General features: G+C 33.7%; 2 protein-coding genes across 2 annotated transcripts in view; one reads left to right on the top strand and one right to left on the bottom strand.

Annotated features, from left to right (window-relative positions):
- Nucleotides 1-630: 630 nt before the first annotated feature.
- Nucleotides 631-14,512, top strand: LOC128990130 (28S ribosomal protein S24, mitochondrial-like). The gene is made up of 3 exons (XM_054412390.1): nucleotides 631-899; nucleotides 3,716-3,902; nucleotides 14,168-14,512. The coding sequence occupies exons 1-3, from the start codon at nucleotides 855-857 to the stop codon at nucleotides 14,455-14,457; spliced, it is 522 nt and encodes a 173-aa protein (XP_054268365.1). The 5' UTR covers nucleotides 631-854; the 3' UTR covers nucleotides 14,458-14,512.
- Nucleotides 14,513-16,580: 2,068 nt separating this feature from the next.
- LOC128988436 (potassium voltage-gated channel subfamily H member 2-like) overlaps nucleotides 16,581-22,375 on the bottom strand; it is a 322,627-nt gene continuing 316,832 nt past the window's right edge. The window contains exon 30 of the mRNA XM_054409711.1: nucleotides 16,581-22,332. Within this exon, the coding sequence (XP_054265686.1) occupies nucleotides 22,261-22,332 (72 nt within the window). The 3' untranslated portion in view covers nucleotides 16,581-22,260. The remainder of the gene's footprint in view (nucleotides 22,333-22,375) is intronic.

Raw genomic sequence — 22,375 nt, 5'->3', positions numbered from 1 at the left:
AACAGGACTTAAGACATTCTCATTTCTAACTATATAATTGAGCGAAGCTCTTATACCACATTCCTGCTTATGCTGTCCACATACTCCTGTACGGCGGAATCGGTCTGAATGAAATTTAGCCTAGTCGTTAAATCTACCAATTCCCCGGCATTCCACTTCTTTAATTCAAAGAAACTTTCATTACAATTCCGTAAAACTATTCAATAGTCTTCCACCTCAACTGAAGGCCGAAAAAGATCTAAAAAAGTTTAGAACAGGTCTAAAGTCCATGTTGTTAGACAGAACATTTTACAGCGTCCATGAATACCTACTTTAGTGGTCATTCACAAAGTCATGTGCGCATGTATAGTTTATTTAGTTATATAGTTTTTTCAGTAAGGAATTTAGGTTTTTTAAAAGATGTACTAATTTTATTTTTTCTTGTATTTACTTGGCTAATGCAATTATTGTCAGTTTGGCCCAATTAATGACTTATTATTGACGATAAACGATATCGAGTATGGAGAGAGTATACCAGTTTAGTAGAGCTGCATGCGTAGTAGCATAAAACCAGCTTTTTAATGGCGAGCTAGAAAGAAAAAAAACCCAAATTAGAGAGAGACTGACGACGACGACAGGATTGGGAATTGGGATTCACTTTCAGTACTTTCACTTTCACACTTCACTCTAACCTTCAAGCTTCACAAATTAAATAAATAAAATACATAAAGACTAACCAACATAAGTTTTATCTATGTCTATATATAAAGGCTAAGGCAGAGTTTTAACCAACCAATAAACACAGAAACTAAACGAGTGTTTTAAAGTGTAACGACATATCACCTTATAACTTAGCCTATTTTATTGTAAATACTATGGCACTAAATCTTTTCAAGTTAAGAAGCAGCTTGTTACATCTGGTAAGCGTTAAGTTATGGGATTATTATTATTTAACTTAGTTTTTTCAGACTCGACCCTTTTTTATGAAAAAATGGGCCTAACTCGGAAAAGCGTCGGTAAATCGACATAGCCCCAAAATGACCAAGAATAGGTTAGGTTAGATTAGGCCTATTTGTGATGTGGAAAGCGAATAGGGACCTCTTGTCGGGAATTTTCGATTTTGAGTTATATATTTAAATACTAGCTGGCCCCACAGATGATGATGTACTGGTGCAAAAACATTGATGTTTTTTCAGCTTTTCGCCTGCTCTCTGTAGGCCTACTGCCTCAACTAACTTAATTAACTTGTTAGCTTAATCTACTAGCATTGATTTAACCGACACCCTTGTGTTGGTTAGTCTTTAGTGCTAGCTAGATGTTTAAGGTTGGCAGTTTCTCTTCTCTTTCACATTTGCAAGACAAAATAAGTTATTGGTAGTGTATTCATTTATTAATTTAAATGCTAAGGAGAGCATGAGTGCTGCCGCTGAAATTGATCACACATAACTTTAATTGATTTATTAGGTAACTTACTAAGAAAAAGCACCTCTCAATTGTACATGATAGTTATCTCACTCACTCTTTTAATATTAATCTTGTAATTCGTTAAACTGAAATTCTGTTTCATAACAAAAAAATACTAAGTTACAAGTTGTAAATTACAAAAGAGGCCTATTAGTAAATCTTCATAATTCTACAAGTCTTTTGTTTCATAATCTTTACTAAGTACTTAATATTAATTATTATTTTACCTAAGTACGACAGTTTTTTAAAGTAGCTGATCCAGCTTAGTTTTTAGAATTTAAAAGTTTCTCATAACAGCATAGTTTTACTCATAACAACACGGTTAACGGACCAATGAGGTTCAAGGATTGAGAGAGAAGAAGTAAAATAACAATGATTCGAACTTAAACTAATCAGCTGTTAATTTAATTGTTGAGTGGTGCAATTAGTGTTTTGTACAATGTTTCGTTGATCACTGTCAGTGGCAATGAGAGGTTATAAAATGAAAACATAACCTCTAAGAAGCTATGAGTAGTGATTTTAAGTAATTAAAACACTGTCGTAGGTAAAGTAGTGTACTTAACCCGCGTAAATAATGTTAACGACACGAGTAGAAAATTTAAGGCCTTCTACGTTGCCTTCTACGTTAAGGGCGAAATATTAGTAAAAATTAATAACATTATTTACAAAGGAATTTTTACTGGTAATTTGGGTTTTTTTTAATGGGACTTGATAAACCGAATGAAATAAACCGATATATTTATTCGGTTGTTTTTGGTCCCACTTATGAAAGTCTACCCGCCAGAACTTAATTGTAAAATCATGATTGATGCCAAGATCCAGCTCCAGCTTCCTACACTCTAGATTCTTGTGTAACTTATTTGGATATATAATTAAGTTTAGGCTATTTAAACTGAAACTGGTTCTCCTCAAATTCAATTTTCTCTAACTAGACATAGGATAGTTTTTTATAAACATTGGTTTAGAGTCAACTGACTAATAATTTGTAATTTTTTACTTGTAAAAATCAGCTAGTTTTATTAACAAAAATAGTTTTGTTTCTAAATACTAATATTATTAACTTAATTAATAGTTAGTAACTTGTATTTTTTTATTAATAATATTAGTATTGTTATGAAATGAGTCCCAGTTCGTGATGTTTTAGGATTCGATATTTCATCAACCTTTTAATAGAATCAGTGGCGACTAGCCCATCAGGACTCTCGGACGCCGCCTCCCCAACAATACATTTAAATAAATTAGGCTACATTTTAATATTAAAATTTCTTTAACGAGTACTTAAAACAATATACAACATAAATATATCAAATAGGTAATTTGATAATTTGATTCAGTAAAGACTTATTTTTGATGGTTGCTTGCTTAGTAAGGACGGCGCGGACAGCGGCTAGACCGTCCTAATCCCAATACATGTAGTCTTATGGCAGAACAGCCGAACATGAGGGTGCCATGAGGTCATTCCAATGCTTTAGTATGTATGGGATTACAAATTTTGAAAGGACGTTTTCAGGAAAAGCACTTGAAAAATTTGTTGTTTTCATCCAGTTTAGTTAAAGGTAGGCCCTGCATTTCTGGTTAATTAATATTATTGAAGTACAATAGGTTTTTAGGTTAGGTACCGGTATAATTTTAAATGCAATTTGTTTTTGTAAGCTGTTTTACTTATTAGGCTTTCTATTTCTTATTACCTTAGATAGTTTATGGAACATTGTCATTATTTTGTTAGGCCTAATTTTATTTTCAGAACAGATCCAGTTGCAGACATTGTTATTAAGTTAAATACAATAGCAGCCTATGAAACAAGTTTAATAAATATATAATATATTGTAGGCTATGTGTGTTTTTAATAATTTAAGCCTAAATTTTTTCAATTCTTTTACAAAATTAGGCTTTTGTTTATTTATAAAAATATACAGCCCTCCCACCACCTATGAACACCAGTCGCTACTGGAACAAATGCAAAAAATTCAATTTCTAGGCGAATGACCGCAAAACAAATACAATTCAGCCATGGAAAACATCGATATTTCAATTCTTGGCCCAAAACATCCATATTCGGTGAAAACATCGATGTAACAAAATCATCTTTAACCTACAATCGATGTAAAAAACATCGATGTTTCAAAAACATTGATGTTTAAAAACATCAACTATCGATTCTCATCCCTAACCTAGGCCCAAAACAACATTTTTTGGCCTGCATGATTGTGTACAGTAGAACTTAGGTCTATAATACGTTTAATTGTATGTTTACCAAACTGCTCCATTGCAGGGAAATTCCATGCCGTTATTGAATGCAGAATGTGCCAAAAATGCTCTTCACACATCAGCAGTTTGTCAGAAGATACAAGCAGGCCGATACAAGAAAAGTCCCAAGGGCGACAAACCACTCACGTATGAAATGGCTATGCGGCCTGAATCAATAGCTCACACAAAGTCATGGAATTCATGGAATACCTGTTAGTTCCTTTAAAAATTACATTCAGCCAGTTAGTTTGCACAAATTTTAGTAGGTGCTGTAAAATTTAACTTAAGATTAGCAGTACTTCATAGTAAGTATCAGTAACACTGCTAACTAGGTTTTCTGTATATGACCGACCATGTCACAGGACCAGCTAAACTTGATTAGAGTAGTACAACTGTTTCAACTTTGGACACGGTCATGCTTGGGAGACCTTACTTAGTTTTTGAAGTGCTATAATTTATTTAACATGGCCAGTTTTTCTTAGACCTCAAATCTAAATTTAACTGAATACATTTTATCAATAAAATCAGTGGCCAAGTTATGGAAGAAAGGATTTTGCCGCGATCACAAAATATGTTTAGGATTTTGTCGCCATCGCAGGACACGATCATTATGCGTCTGTGATTGTGGTGAAGATAACATTAGTAGCAGTAATATATAATACCAAACTATTGGGTCTCATAAATTTCAAAACAAAGTAGCCTACAATATGTAGAACCTTGATTATTCCGTATTCGGTTAATTTTTTAATTTTAGACTTCAAATCTAAATTTAACTGAACACATTTTATCAATAAAATCAGTGGCCAAGTTATGGAAGAAAGGATTTTGCCGCAATCACAAAATAAATATGTTTAGGATTTTGGGGTAACTTATATGTCCTTATTCGGGGTAACTTAAACCTTTGTTGGTGTCTTTGATTTTAAACTTGATCGGTGACACACAGAGTAATTTCCGGGTGTTAAAACATTAGACAAACACTGTTTTTTGTACTTATAATAATTTAAAAATGTATTAAAATCGTTTTTAATCAATAAATTGTACATAAATATACAATAAATTGTTGATTCCACTAATTTTACTAATAAAAGTTCACATTTTGTATAAGAAAATAGAAAGTAAGTTTTTATTAAATCACAATCTGTAAGTAAACATAAACAATTAAACAAGTAAAAAAAATAATAATTTGAACAGTGTTAAAAATAAAATGTAGATAAAACATATGTTAACACCTCCTCCTCTATTTACTGTGCTGCGGCACTTTATGAAGAATCAGCTGGTCAACATGTCTTCTTATTATTTGTCCATCTTCTAGCTGAACTACGTACATTACATGTCCTTGCTTTTTAGTTTTATAGCCCGAATACCACTTGGACGAACCATTGTCATATTCCCGCGCTTGCACTTTATCTCCAACTTTGAAATTCCTTTTTATACCGACTTCGGTACTAATGTTGGAACAATTATTGCGAGGTTTGTTCGTACACTCTTTCCAAACATTAGGTGATATGCTGATGTACCAGTTGAATTCGGGGATTGCCCGAGTTGCATTAAAAGTCTTTGGATTTTATTTTGCAGTGTAGGCCTACCCTTTTCTCCCTCCATGGATTTTAATGCCTTCTTGACAGTCTGCACGTATCTTTCAGTTTGGCCGTTCGAGTTTGGATGGTATAGTGCCGTTGTTCTGTGAATAATCCCACATTCATTCATGAAGTTTTTGAACTCTTGAGAAACAAACTGTCTTCCATTACCTGAAACTAAGATGTGAGGAAACCCAAAAGTTGAGAAGATTTTCCGTAATTCTTGGACTGTCCATGTAGTTGTTTTTGTCTGTATCACCTCCACCCACTGACTAAGGCATCCACTAATATCAGGTACTGTTGGCCATCTGTTGGTACTAAGAAATCGATGTGCACCCTCTCCCATGGATTAGTAGGTTGTTCCCATGGATGGATAGTTTTTCTCGGGTTGTTGCATTTTCAATGCATTGTCGACATTCAGCTATCATCTCTTCAATATCCTTGTCTATACTTTTCCACCAGCAAAAACTGCGAGCTAAAGTCTTCATTTTTATTCCTCCTAAATGAGCTACGTGTAGTTCTCGAAGCACATGAGGTATGAGAGATTGAGGTATCATGACTCTCCAGCCCTTCAGTACTGTACACAATCATCTTCAATGTACAGCTCGTTATTGTGAAATCCGTATTGCTCAACAGATTGTCCCGATTTTAAGGCCTGTAGGACTGGACCCAAAACAGCATAGTTAAGAGTTTCCTTGGCTACCACGGTACTGTTGATATTGAGTGTTTCCAGTTGATTTATGTAGTACTTCGAGAGGTCTCCTACAGAATGTTCGAACTTCAATAGGGAAACGTGAGAGATAATCGGCATTGCAATGATGAGTGGTTTGCCTGTACTCTATGTCATAGTCGAACCCGGAGAGAAAGTGAGCATAGTTGAATATCCGTGTTGCCGAGATTGTTGGCAAGGTCTTTTCTGGATTAAAAACACTAGCAGTTTGTGATCTGTGATCAGTAGTAAGTAAATTTGCGGCCATAACAAATCGGGAAAAACTTTTTCAGTCCCCTATATATTCCCAAGGCTTCCTTATTGATTTGAGTATTTTTGTTCTGATTTTGACAGAGATCGAAAGGTGAAGGCAATTGGCCTGTCTGTTCCTTCCCTATAGCGGTGCGAAATAATGGCTCCCACACCTACCGGCGAGGCATTAGTAGCCAAGACCAGTTGTCATGACGTGCACCAACACGTCGTCACTTGTAATAATTTCCTTAATCTTCAGAAAACTCTGTTCACAAGCAGAGCTCCATTTAAAAGTGTTTCCTTTTTGTAGCAGCTGATCCAAAGGATGTAGCAGTGTAGCCAAATTCTTTATGAATTTGTTGTAGCCTAATATTAAATTCCATGTTGTTTTTGTTGTAATAATTCGCAAGGCCTAGTAAAGTTCGGAGTTCAGTTACATTCTCTGGTCTTTTACATTTTAAAATGCTCTGTATTTTAGCATCTGACTTGTGTAGTCCTTTGCTATTGATCATGTTGATAACTTTACTTATATAAAGTAACACAACTTTCATCAAACTAATTTAGTATTGTAATATCATAAAACTATCTTCATGACAATTCAAGACAAAACTGAATCAAAACATAAATAAACAACAATAACAATAAAAATAAAGAACATATGTTAATTAACATATGAACATTACCAACATCTTCCTTTTCCAAAATGTTTTTAAGTTCTTAAAAAGTGTCTATTTCGAATGTAATCTTTTCCTTCCACGTGCACAATGTACTTTCTCCTCCCTTCCTTTAGAACAACTTTACCCTCAAGCCATGTCACATTCTTCAGTTGGGGTTGTTTCTTTAACCACACGCTTTGGCCAATCGATAATGGAGGCAGCTCTGTGGTTCCATGGTCATACTGACTTTTGTACTGTCTCTTTTTACGTTCCCATAGATTCTGAACATTTTGTGGAACTTGTGGCTTCAGTAAGCACTCATTTATTGGCAGTTTTCTTTGTGTTCTTCGGTTCATGAGGAGTTGAGCGGGGCTAAAGCCAATTCCTTGCAATGGGGTGTTCTTAAGTTCTAATAACGCTTTGTGGAAGTCCACTCCATCTTGACGCGATTTCTTCAAAAGATTCTTGAATGTTTTTACTGCCGACTCTGCTTTACCGTTTGCTTGGTGATGGTACAGCGGGGATAGAACTATCTTGAAATTCCAATTCTTAGCAAAATCGTGAAAACTTTGAGCCATGAGGGGCGTTCCACTGTCTGAAACAACCACCTCTGGTATTCCATACCTTGCAAACAGTTCTTTGCAAAATGTTATCAGTGTTTCACTTGTGCATTTTGTTACCTTTTTCACTTCACAAAATGACAAAAAATTGTCACAAATAATCAAATAGTGAAATGAACCTTCTAGGGTAATAAGTATAAATTCGTACATGTGACTGTAATTTCAGCGATTTTTAGTTCAGGATTGACAGATTTCCACCCCATGTAAAACTGTATTTCCAACCTCAAATATGAAAACCAGGCAAACAATGTAACCCAAAGATGGATTTTCGAGGTGTTATGTGCTTAAAAATAAGGTTTTTTACCTCAAATAACTTTTTTTTTTTATATTTTGTAAAACGTTTATTATCATTTCAATGTTATACAGTGGCCCCTATTGGGTCTAATGATGATTTCAGTATCCAATAAAAATCGATCACCACTTCCCATCTTTAATATGTATTTAAATACCGTCTTGTGAGTAAACAGAAGTGTAAATATACTGTATTACTATAAACTAGGTGAAACCCGTCGAAATCGACGGTTAATTTCAAGGCTTACGCTATTCTTCTAACTGCGATAAATTGAGTGAAATAATACAAATTTTGAGCATTTAGCATGATTTAATGAGTAATAAGTTTAAAATAATAATGACTATTGCGTTATTTACAAAATATGGTTGACCATTCAATGAATAAAATATTGACTGAACTGAATTGGCTGATACGTAAATAGTGAAGTTTACACGCATTGTTGTAATCAAAGGATGATGTGATCTAGTTTAAAAGTAACATGTCCTTTCTATAGTGACAGTCTCTGCTTAAATGGTAATTATAGTTGTGGACAGGGTAACTCCGGACCAGGAAAAGGAGACCTACCTGCCTCGGCTATTGTAGAGTCGCCCGACCAACCGACCCTAATTAGTGTCGCTTGGCTGCGCTCAACGAAAACAACAACTAGATACCCAATACCATAAACTTAAGTTAATTTATTTACAAAAATTATTAATATTTATTATCATATAATGTTTTGTTTTAAAATGTCGATCATTTTGATACTAAATTTGATGTAAATCGGCCAATTTTGACCATTTGTGCCGCCAAACTAGTTTTTCTTTAAAAAAATAATTTTTAACAAACAAAGAAAATTGAATATAATTTACATCAAAGCGTGAGCAAATGGAGGAATAACAAAATGCGTATGTATGAATGTATTAACATTTTATTATATCATAACCAAAATAAATAGATCGTTTGAATACAAATTTGAAAACATAATTTTAATCAGTAACTTGATTAACTGTACAATATTTCTACTGATTCTAAATTTATAAAAATGCAAAGGCACAAAGTACGAAAAAAACAACACGACATAAATTAAAACATATAACACAGTGTGAAAGTTGTAGCTAAAATTTAACTAATACTAAATAGGCATGCCGCATGTGAAATATAATATAAAATTAAGCAACATAGAAAACATGATTACGACAAAAATCAACACGACATAAATCAAAACATAGATAGAGCACAGTGTTAAAGTTGTAGCTAAAATTTAACTAATACTAAATAGGCATACTGCATGTGAAATCTTATCTTACTAATATTATAAATCTGAAAGTTTGTGAGTTTGTGTGTATGTTTGTGTGTGTGTTGCTCAATCACGCATAAACTACTGGACGGATTGGGCTGAAATTTGGCATGCTGATAGCTCACATTCCCGATTAACATTAAAGCATATTCTTATCTCAAAAACCCTTTCGGGCTCCGCCCCAGTGGCTCTGTAGTTCCCCATGTTAATCTTATGATTTTTCATATTTAAAAGGAATTAATGAATCTTAACAGCTGTCTCAATTAAACAAGTTGGTTCTGTTCTATGATGTTCAACAGCATAAAAGTTACAACGATTACCAACAGGGTGCAGCACTATTAATTTCTTTTTTTATTTATGACAACAGCTAATTTCCAACCAAAAGGTGAGTGAGCGTAGCGAACGAACTTCAACCTTGAGGCGAGTTAGCGTAGCGAACGAGCTAACCTGAAGGCAAGTGAGCGCAGCGAACGAGCTCCAACCTAAAGGTGAGTGAGCGTAGCGAACGAATTTCAACCAGGACGTGAATGAGCCATGCGAATACTTATGAAGCTAAACGGGGCGAAGCCCGCGGGTACAGCTAGTATAATATAAAATTAAGCAACATAGAAAACGTGATTTTAAAATGATTACGACAAAAATCAACACGACATAAATTAAAACAGAGAGCATAGTGTGAAACATTTATTGACATTTTATTTACAGCAAGTCACTCCTTTGGTATAAACAAAAAAAGTACAAAAAATCAATTTAATCTATTTATACGAGAACTTTATATGAGCTATTATGGACACTTATATATAAATTATAAAAAATTAAAACGCTCTCCTGTAAAAAGTTGGTTTTTTTACTTGTGTCGTTTTTCTTCTGCATTATAAGAAAATAACAACTAAATATGAACAGAAAAATAAAAATAAATTGTAGAAATTCCAATTACATGTTTTATTTACAGTGTTTTGCTTATTAATATATAGGGTAGGCCTACTCTGTAACTTAGTTTACTGTAAAATATTCACAAAATATACAAAATTACGGTTTAATGCACGTGCATTTCGAATTAATAGTCCTTGGATGCTAGCGGTCATCTTTGATGATTTCAAACAGCGGTCGAAAGGTTATTTATAATCAAAAAATATTTTTTTTCAAATACCAAAGTGTTTGTAATTTTAATATCCAATGCACTGTGAGACCAGAAATTAAATTTTATTTTTTAATTGTTGTATGAGTTATAAAGTCTAGGCTCCAAGGACAATAAGAGAATGTTTTATACAACACCTTATAAAGGACGGGCCAGTTCATCATCCGAGTATTCTGCACTGTCCTCGCTGCAGCTGATTTCTTCAAAGTCAGTTGTTGAGTCGTCTCCGTCCGCCAAGCTGATTACCAGTCGGTCTTGGACGTCGTCGATGATGGCGTCCACCTCCCACATAAACTCTTCTACCTTCTTGACGTGGTTGACGAATGATTTCCAATCATTAGCGGTCACATTGTTTAACGCGTAATCCAACAAAGTCTCGACGGATTTTAAGCTGTAGTCAGTGTTGGTTCTTGCAACTTCATTCTTCACCTTCGCCCACACCAGTTCAATAGGGTTCAGCTCACAGTGGTAAGGTGGAAGTCGCAGGACTGTATGGCCACAATCTTCAGCTATTTTATCTATTTTATAGGTTTTAGCAGCTAAGCGCAAGTGAGCTGGAATCCGAGTTAAAAGTTCTGCTTTGACATCACTTAAATTGAAAAACACCCCATGGCTTGTAAGAAAGTTCTGGATATCCTTTTTTTTCCAACTCATGTTTGGTATCTTAAATAGAGTTTCACTATGATAGGAGGCATTGTCCATTACTATGACACTGTCGGGGGGCAGCAAGTGAATGATGCCCTCGAACCAATCCTGAAAGGCTTTTCCGTTCATTTCATCGTGGTGATTTGCGTTTTCTATCTTGGCTGTTTTTTTCGCTTTGAAAACCCATCGAGCGTCAATGTCGCCTGACGGGTTGGTCGGATCTTTTAAAAACCCATCTTCACTGCCAATATGAACCATTATAAGGCGCCCCCCTCGTCCCGGCAAGTCTCGCAGCCCTGTTGTCTCGCCGTTCATGTGCGCTTGTCTTGCTGATTTTATATATTTAGGTGTCCACGCCTTTTTTGTAGTGTGGCCAGCATTGCACCAAGACTCATCCAGGTAAAATATTTGTTTCCCTTCCTCTCTAAATCGTTTAACTTCTATCAAATATTTCCTCCTCCACTGCACGATGTCTTCACGCTCAATAAGATAAGACTGTCTTTGTCGCCTTTCAAACTTGAAGCCCAAGTCGTTGAGAAGTCGTCTTGTGGTTCGATCAGTCACATGTGGTAGGTCTGGATCTTCATTTATCATTTGCGCGACAGTCTTTGATGTAGGTGGAATATTTTTCCTGTACAGCTCATGCACCTTCCTTCTGATGGCAGTTTTTTGGAAGTCAGTGTAGACTTTCATGCGTGTTTTTCGTCCCTGCCGATTTGGTCGTTTTTTTCCCGGGGTAACCAATGGTCCGTTGTCGAATTCCTTTTTAAGCTGTTCGATGGTTGATCTGCTGGCACCAGTTAAAGCTCAAACTCTATCAACGATGTTCCTCTTGCTCATTTCCGGATTTTCCATGCGAAGCACTCCGTAAACGTGTAAAATAATTCGCCGTTCACCACTTGAATACGAATTATGAGTTCGACTCGTCACATACTTTTCGGGAGACGCGGGTGTCGGTTCTGCCATAGTTGTTCACACCACAAATGAAAACCACTAACTAACCAAAAAGGAGTTCGTCGCCAAAGATAAGGGTTGTTTGGTTCAATCGCTATAATGAGTCCCGTTACAATGAGTCATCACAAGCATCGGTTACATTACAAAGTGTCAAGATTCGTTACTCATCCCTAGTCCAAATACTCTACATGTCGAACAATGAATCCACCACAAGCATTCGAATGAATCATCACAAACCTGAGTCACGTTACAAAGTGTCAAAATTCGTTACTCATCCCAAGTCCAAATACTGTCTAAGTCGTTAATATATTACGATACGTTAATCCGGAAATGAGCGAGAGCAACATAGTGGATACAGTTTGAGTTTTAATTTTAAATGGTTCGAGCAAATGGAAAGTACACGAGCTTTATTTTAACAACAAAACCGCAATTTTAGATTCTTTTGTAAATATAGTACAATAATAAAAGTTACATAGTATAAAAGAAAAACTAGTTTGGCGGCACAAATGGTCAAAATTGGCCGATTTACATCAAATTTAGTATCAAAATGATCGACATTTTAAAACAAAACATTATATGATAATCAATATTAATAATTTTTGTAAATAAATTAACTTAAGTTTATGGTATTGGGTATCTAGTTGTTGTTTTCGTTGAGCGCAGCCAAGCGACATTAATTAGGGTCGGTCGGTCGGGCAACTCCACAATAGCCGAGGCAGGTAGGTCTCCTTTTCCTGGTCCGGAGTTACCCTGTCCACAACTATAGTATTTTTGCCATTTTTTACAGTCAAAGTGTATTGTTATTTTCAATAATCTCACCAACCCAGTGGGCCACGGTCCGTAATATAGGCCACTGCAAATAATTTGTGAAGATAGGTACCATTTTGGGCAAGGTTTCTGTGTTAGGATGTTATTAGACACGATAAGAGCATAATGAACTTCTTCTGCAGATGAATAATCTGTTGGTTAAGAAAAATATAAGCCAAATTTTAAATGTCACAATCCGAGTTTGAGCATTTTGTAACTATCTGGATAAGTTAAATAGGTAGTATTTTTTTAGGCTGCTGTTCGGTGCACTTTGAGAATATATTTTTAGAGATAAATTAAATGGTTTTTGTTTGAATACATATCTACATTATGTTTTCTTTAAGCTGAATGAATACATCAAAGTAACCTCCCTTAAAAGTCTGCAGTATATTGCAGTTTTCCGGCTTGATGACTTTCTAAATCATCCACATATTTCTACATAAATATTGTAAAATGTTTTATCCAGTTGCTGTAAACTACTATTAGTTTAACAAAATATGGACACGGCTCAAATGGGTGCCCTTCATCACTTGTATTATTTTGTATTGTATTACACAATCAAAGATTTTTCCAATGATGAAAACATGTATGACAATAATCTCATGAACCTATGATGATCTGTCTAGAATAATGATAAAATATAGGGAAAATGTGTGAAAAAGTACACCAACCCGTAAAATAGATAAGATAGTTCAATAAGAAATAATTGTAAGAGTTACTGTGATAAAAGTATTTTCAACTGATTTCGTAATGGAACGTTATATTGCAAAACATGACATGATACGGAAGAAAATCAATTTTAAAATCAGAAAATAACATTGCAAATACTTCTTTTGGACAATTCAGTAGCTCCTGGATAAATGATGTGTGTTGTTTGAAATACAATTTTAAAATTAACAGCTGTTTCATTAAAAAATATTATCCACATGGCCAAAATGTAAACAAATCTGTGGAGGAATCTTTAAAGGCTTCTGGGGCAGAGCCCTGAGCGAATTTACTTCGTTTTTCTTTTGATAACTCATCTACAGGCCAAGACCTTTCTTTGGACACCTCTACCAAGTTTCTAAGCCCAGCCGTTCTCTCAAATTAGTGGAGACAAAGTTTCCAATTAAATATTAAGATTCCCCCATGTTAATCTTATGGGAGAAAACCCAACTTTGATGGAAGATACTGCCCAAACTAATAAAGATATCAAAAAACGAAAAAGACTTTGCAAAACTACAGATCAGGGCCATTTTTTTGACACTTTAATCATCAAAATCGGTCCAAAAATGTGGGAGGAGTTCTGTTCACAAAAATCGGCTTAGCGTATTATATATATAGATGTTATTTGACATATTTTTGTGCTTTCAGATAATTTAATAATACGTACGATGCTGATCAAGAAGTTATTTTAATTATTCTTATAAATAGGATATAAATCTGACAACTTTAAGGGAATATTTTTGTGAAAATGTAGCCACATAAATGGAAATTCGCTTAGTCTCCAGGTTTGCTGCATCAGGGGTATAAAATAATTAAATTAAATAATTTAACAGACTATTGTTTCAGCTAACCTTGTTGGAGGTTTAAGACCTGCTGAGACAGCTGTTGAAGATGTTTTCATTCGCCGATTCGTGACTGGGACTTGGCACAACTTGTTCCTCTCGGAAATAATCATAAAACGACAACACAACATGATACGAGTAGCTGGAATTATTAGTAGATCTTTACCTCCTAGAAAAATGTATTTTCTTATTGGTTACACAGAAGAGCTTTTGAGCTATTGGCTGCAGTGTCCTATAAAACTAGAACTGCAGACTGTGAGTGATAGAAAGGATGTTGTTTACAAGTATGTTTAGAATAGATATATGCATACTGTTTTTGTGTATAATAAATTGTGTAGATAAACTTTAATGAGTATTTCTTATTTTGTTTTTCATTTACTCTAGACCTATTGATTTATTTTTTTAATCTCTGTGCTATTAGAAAATCAAAATATTAAATTGATTATCACAAATTATTGTTATAGTAACACTCAATAATAGGTACCTCTTGGATCGACTTAAAATTAGTTCATCGTGGATTAACCAATTCATAACTAACTGAACAATCCCACCCAACAGCAAAGTGAACACACATAACAATTCAGAAGCATAAGTCATATATTTTGGATGTGCTAATAATAACTTAGGCTAGCCCAAGAAATATTTTTTATGATAGGAGTGCAATTTAGGAGGCGAGGATTGGCTTTGGCTTTGCTCTTGCTTGGCGGGACATCAGCAGAAAACGGTCGATGGATGGACCGATGGTTGGTTGTCGTCGACGTCGATCACTGGTTGACTGGTTTGGTTATCGAAAACGATCTGTTCGGTCGGGTGACAATCGATTGGTCGATATGGCTATGAAAAAATGTCAACACTGTGTTGGTCATAAAATGTGCACCTGGAAAAACAGCGATGTCAAGTGCTACCAACTGATCAAAACATGTCAAAACAAACTCAGCCCAACACGGTAATGTCTTGCCTTCCCCAGTCCCCCATTTTCACTTTCTGTTGCTGATGTGGTTGGTGATTTTGTTTTTATTTACTGGCTCTGAGCATCAGTTTGCGATTTTTGTGTATGTAAAATGACGGATCCTACTACGATTGAAGTAAATATAGAAATTCCTAAGTTGGTAGCCCTGATACCCCCACCGATGCCATGGCCGCCGCACAAACATGCGGTATGCCCACCGTCGAAAGAGTATAAAAGGAAAGGAGCCTTTAATTACATACGGCCGCGGCTTTTGAAGTGGCAACGTCGCAAGTAGTTTTGTAATGTAACAGCTGCTTTGTTTGGAGGTAGCTAATGGTATTTGTGTATTTTAGCAAATTTCCCATATAGGGAATAAGCTTTTACCGTAGGTCTCATGGTAAGACCTAGACTAGGGACCGATTTACTTTTTTGTTTGAGGTCCCCAAAGGCCAAAAACACCCTCCATATGCACCGATTTACTTTTTCATTTTGATGTCCCCAGAGGGAAAAAACACTATTCGTACTACAAATTTCTGCCGATTACACGATGGTTTTTTTGGTTTTTACCGAGTCAAACTGATGGAATGATTTATTATGAGCTATAGCAACTGTTACGACCCAGAGTGTGCTGTCATGTTGTTACTATGTCAGTAATAAAAAATAAAGTACGAAATAGAGTTTTAGATACTAGAAATCTGTGACTGGCTCACACAACTACATTAGTTTTTAGTAAAAAATTGGCGACAGCTGATCCATATAGATAGGATGTCTTCTTCTGTATCCAATAGTCAATGCTACAACAACATGGTAACACATAAAGGACATACAACGCTTCAATATACAAAATTATTTCTTTTTTAAAGCTCTACAAAATGGTTTGGAAAGAAATTGATAAATGTTGTGTTTTTAGGGTCAACATTGGGAAACCCCTATTTTTACCCCATAAAACCCCCCATAAACCCCCGTTCCCATAGTCCGATCATGCTGGTTCGCGAACTCGTTCAAATAAACGTAGGTCTATACGTTTTTACCAAATTTCATCAAAATCGGATCATTTTTGCTCGGGTTATCGTGCTAACAGACACACATATATGTAAAACTATACCAAAATCTCCATACTTTTATGAAGGTTACAACATCAATAAAGATACATAAGTTTTTATTAATGAAAACACAGAAGCCCAAAAATGAAGTGTATGGATGTAGCGGCTGGTTCAATGGTAGATGGTCAGACTTAGTTCTGAGGACTACAGCAAGTGATCCAATCAATTGTAATTGTAGTAATAGAGATCTATGTTATTTGTAAGCTGTTTGTCCTGGAAAGATGGTACAAAGAAACACCTTGTCCTAGAGTAAAGTTAATCTGTAAAATTTAACCACATTGGTGATAAAATAAAACACTTTCCTGGCTGAGTGATCAAACGTGTAATCAAAATGAAATAAGTACATAATTAGAAAAAAAACAAGTATATACAAGCGGTAACAATGTTTATCAATACAATAGCAAATTGTTCAAATTTACATAAGATTTTGTTTCTCATTAAAATAAACTGTAACTAAATCTTTATACAAACATAATATGTACAAGGCTTTGTAAAACCTGTAATTACATAGTATGTATATAAAACTGGTTCATTATAGTAGTCTACAGTAAGTCTAAACAAATTAACATACAGGTTGATAGCAAAACAATAACAATTATTATAATGAGAATTTATTTCACATTCTAATTTTTAAAAGAAGAGCATCTAATTTTATAGATTAAAAGACACTTCAGAATTTCAGAGAAATATGTTACTAGGCTAGGTACCTCAAACTTAATGGTGCCATATCAAGAAATGTACATTATTGTTACGCTGAGTCAAGCACAAGCCCACTGTGGTGGGTATTTCAACACAACTAATTTCATTAAATGTTTTTTATCAACTCTCTGATGAAAGTTGATGAATTATATGACAATTTGGTGGTTTTCCCAATATTCCCAATGCTCCTGGAACATCAAACATGGTCTCAAATAATGACTCACTTTCTACTCTTGTTATGAAATATACTATTGTTTCCTAGCTTAGTTTGTTAATTAATGATGTAATATGACTTAAAAAATAGTTCATCACACGGGCAAAAAGTGTCTTTTCAACCTGACGTAAAAAAAAATTGGTAAGCACTTTCAACAAGCTGAGAGTATTCTGTAACACAACATTAGAATGTGAGATAAATCCTTACAAATATTAAATATGTAAAACTTACAAATCATCCATGTTATTACTGTCAAATTAGCCAGCCAAATGCAGAAATATATATCAAAACTTGATATAACTTCTAGCAACAAAAAGTTACATCTGGATTATTTATACATATTTCAGAAAATGTTTTTACACTGAAGGCACATTACAAAGACATGCCTCAAGCTTGGGATGATCTAGGTAATTGTTAAAAACCTAGGTAGTGAATAACTTTGCTATTTTTAGTGTCAATAAATTTAACAGAAAGAAAAAATGGAACTACAACAATTCATAAATCTCATGTCTGATAAAAATATTAGGCCTAAATTCAAATAATAATTTAAGTTTTAGGTCCATTCTTGAATACACGTTTTGTTGGTTAAGTTTTACGGAGATTATAATAACAGCTGTATATTGTACACAATAACATAATTACCAACCGCTTAAATGGTCCAGACAAATGTTTGCAAGCAATAACTTACTATGTAAATTGAAAATAAAATACTTTTGGCAAGAGGCAGTCGATATTAACAGTGTAAAAAAAAACTTTTGCTACTCATCTGACAGCAATAAATTGGAAAACCCCGATTTGGGATCAAACTTTGAGTGAGAGGATAAAGGTGTATGTGAAGAAGTAAAACAAGATAAATACAAACTACATGAAACAATTGATTACTCTAAGTCTTTTTACTTGATAAGACACCATATTTTATAAAAAGGTAAAGCACCAACACTGTAATGTGACAGAAATGTTAGCGAATTGTTCTGCACGGATTTAAAAGTCAGTTACTTTGTCAGTGTGTGGAAAATTCAGACACTATACATTCCATAAAAAACGCTTTACATCTGCAAACTCTGTATAAAAATTAAAATAAGGCTTGACGAACGAATGCTAAACTCATGATGTTGCGATTATTACTTTACATCCTAATTGTAACTTTATAAAACCTATGCTAGTGTCTAAATCTATGAAGCAATTTTTGTTGTAGCTGTATTTGCCTCTAGCGTGGAATTGCTGAAAAATATCGCACTCGTCCTTACATAAGAATAGATGAAGAAATTTGTGTTTACCTGAAAATGATTGATAAAAAATTTTTTAAACATGACATGTGACTATAACATTGTATCCTGTGAGTGTTACAACTTGTGAAATCATTGTAAAGTAAAGAGTAACATAATCAATAACTCGAGATATACTTAATATCACATCTTTAAACCACTTTTAAATGTTAAAAGGTGGTTGTTACATTTATTTACATAAAATAACTTTTAATTACAATAAAAATCGGTAAAAACGTTTTAACGTCCTCGTAGACTAGTAGATCCTCACCCATAATTCTCTAACACTAAACAAAAGCATTTGGACAGTATTTAATACCTAAGAAGTAAAGTTATATATTACATGGAATTATAAAGAACCAAACTAACAATCAAAATAACAACCAATTACAACTATGGGACCATCAAAATGAAAATGATATGTAAATATTTTGTGCAAAGAAGTGCACCCTATCTAAAACATGGCCTTGTCTAGTCTTTGAAACTATCATACCAAACACAACCTCAGCTCTTATATTTAGTAGAATTATAAAATATTATTTGCCACATTTAAACACAAGATGTAATGGTATTTGTCTACATTGTCTTAAACAATGAATTAATGAATTACTAAGCTAAACTAGATGTAACATAACATGTTATATAACACAAATTATAACATACACTTTTATAGTTATTGTAAAATCACTATTTTCCTCCTATTTGCATACGGTAATATATTTTCTCTAACAGATTGTTAAGCTTTTGTTTCTAAATCCTTGTCCATAATAATAGTTAACGTTCCTTCAATACATTTAAATTCAGAAACTATTATCACAGGCCCAGATCAACATACTATGCCAAATTTGTTTATACAGTTCTAGAGTTATGAAGTTGTTTCAATATGTAAGGAAGAAGAGGGCTCATCTAAAATGAAGTGCATTGTTTTACAAAACTTCCATTATACACTTTTCAACCAAAACACTCTTATTGATTCATCAATGTTCTTGCCACCAAACACTAAGTGAATTTAAATTTCAAAAATATTTTTTGATTTTCTATCTACAATTAATTTTATAATTAAATCTAGTCATTCAATTAATAAAGGCCATTTATACTTATTAAGGATTTTGTTGAACCTATAGAGAAAAAAACAAATGATTATGAACAGGTCTGGGCCTAGGTTTGGAAGAGAATTTTATTAATTTTAGGTTACTTAAAGAAAACATGTAATTTTGTCAGATGCAGTTAATAATATAATAATAGTATAAGTCTTGAGTTGATCACAAAAAAACGGTAATAACTGTTTAAATAGCACCATCATAACTTTGAAAACAGATTTCAGAGTTCTTCAATTTAAACCAATATAAATTCAGTTTAATTGATACTACTGTATTACCCTCATTGTAATAATATGTTGTTAACACTTTAAATAAAATAATATGTATTCATTTATATTAACGTGATTGTCTAATACCTTGTTTAAAAGTTTTGAAATAAGATTTACTTTAAAAGTCAATTCATGTTACAACAAAAATATCAAGAAAAAGAAACCCGTTGTTTCTAAATTAAATATTTTTCATGGTACCTGTACAGTAAGTTTCTTCTCATATTAATTAACTCGTGTGTGTGTGTGTGTGTGGGTATAGTATTTTTCACAGATCAAGTAGAAGAGAAATTATTACCGTGGAGATATAATATTTTAAGTATTGAAATCGCCCACCTTAGTGCCAAGAACACAAGAACATATAGTTAAAACAACCGAGCAAAAACTCAGATACTTCTTGTCCCCTATTTTTTTGAAAGCTATCTATAAATTGCTTCCAATGCTTAACAATTTGGTGTGTAGTATACACAATTGAATGTGTTCTCTTAAATGATTTGACTAGCACAGGTTACTTAAAGTTAAATAAATGTTTAAAATTGCGATCAATAATTTGGTTTACAATACAAACAGTGGCGACTGATCCAAATAGACTGTAAGAAACTATCATACCAAACACAAAACCTACAAGTATCATATGATCTATGATAATAAAATTAAAATACTGTTTTAGAATAATACCGGAGTATTCAATGTTTTGGAAATTTTACTTGCCAGTAGACTCCTTAAATATAAACACGAGTAGATCTTTTGAATATGGTTAGCTAAGTTTCTTCTCATATTAATTAACTCGTGTGTGTGTGTGTGTGTGAGTATAGTATTTTTCACAGATCAAGTAGAAGAGAAATTATTACCGTGGAGATATAATATTTTAAGTATTGAAATCGCCCACCTTAGTGCCAAGAACACAAGAACATATAGTTAAAACAACCGAGCAAAAACTCAGATACTTCTTGTCCCCTATTTTTTTTAAAGCTATCTATAAATTGCTTCCAATGCTTAACAATTTGGTGTGTAGTATACACAATTGAATGTGTTCTCTTAAATGATTTGACTAGCACAGGTTACTTAAAGTTAAATAAATGTTTAAAATTGCGATCAATAATTTGGTTTACAATACAAACAGTGGCGACTGATCCAAATAGACTGTGAGACACATATGATCTATGATAATAAAATTAAAATACTGTTTTAGAATAATACCGGAGTATTCAATGTTTTGGAGATTTTACTTGCCAGTAGTAGACTCCTTAAAGATAAACACGAGCAGAAACTAGATCTTTTGAATATGGTTAGCTGGCGTAAATGCAAGAGATATGAGCCCAAACTCCTCTTTTATGTCTTTGGTATAAATAAACCATTCACCAAAGGACCAAAGGAATCAAACAATCATGAAGTGATGAGTTTGTGATAAAATCCATACTAAATTTCATAAACTATAAACGAGTGAGGTTGGCTAAAACACCCTTTCAGATACATCTGACTGCTACAGTCAGCTCACCTTTCCTGGAAATGCAGTTATAGGATAGCAAAAGAACAGTCACGATGATGCAATAGTGAAAATGAAAGCGTTCTCATATCGTTGTAGCAAGGGTCACAATATTTTTCTTATATACAAGTTTATGAAAAGCTGTCTAAAAGTATTTTTATATACTTTATTATCGTTAGGTATTGTGGATTGTACAAAAAATATACAACTGTTCATGAGAAATATATGCCTTTAAAGTAAAATAGTGATGTGAAATATTTTTATAATTTTATATTTTTTGAATAGGTAGTTGTTTTACAAACTTGGAAAAATAAATTGATTAAATCTTTTTGATTTCAATGTATGATTAAGTTGATAATTAGGGATGATATAATACAAAGTTTAAAAGCATAAGATTTCATTTAGTTTTTTTTTAACAAATAGGCTAAATAATTATAATTTTATAACAATACTCTGCTTTTGTATAGCTAAAAAATTATCAATTATTGCTAGTGGGCAATTAAAAAAATTTTTTGCAGCACTAATTTTTTGTCACACTCTCCAGTATTCCAACTAAACAACACAAAACAGTGTGCTTTTCTAATCTTTTACGTTACAACTTGACTATAACTTCCCGTACCTACAGTAACAAAAGTAAACATATGGACTAAAACTGCAAAATATTACACATCACCATTTTCACGTGTAACTCTAGCATAAGTGTTCAACATTGCCAATTGCCACCAAACGGATAATAGCGCCAGCTTATACAATATAGAACTTTTAGCATGGTAGCAACCCATGTGAAGGCACAATCGTTGGTCATAAGTAAAAAAACCCGGTATAAAATATTTTCAAACCATTAGGATCATGACTAGTAAAAAAGAAGAATCTGAACAGAAAAAGGAAGTAAATAATGACTAACAAAGCCAACTGAGACAAGAATAAGCACATATTCCTGTTTGGTTCTCATATTTCCCATGAACCGAGCATATGTGAAAATGTCCTGTACTAATCAAGCTGGGGACTCCTCGCACTAAACTTGAGATGATTTTGAATCCTGTAGGTTGCCAGAAGATGAAGAACTCACTCTTGTGCTACGGCCATCCTGAAAAATATGATTTTTAAATGTTTATTCATTGACTTTAGAT

The sequence above is a fragment of the Macrosteles quadrilineatus genome, unplaced genomic scaffold (assembly GCF_028750875.1).
Source record: "Macrosteles quadrilineatus isolate MER2022 unplaced genomic scaffold, UCM_ALF_1.0 Scaffold_3__2_contigs__length_128488019, whole genome shotgun sequence".
Lineage (NCBI taxonomy): Eukaryota > Metazoa > Arthropoda > Insecta > Hemiptera > Cicadellidae > Macrosteles > Macrosteles quadrilineatus.
This window is presented reverse-complemented; position numbering and strand designations above follow the sequence as displayed.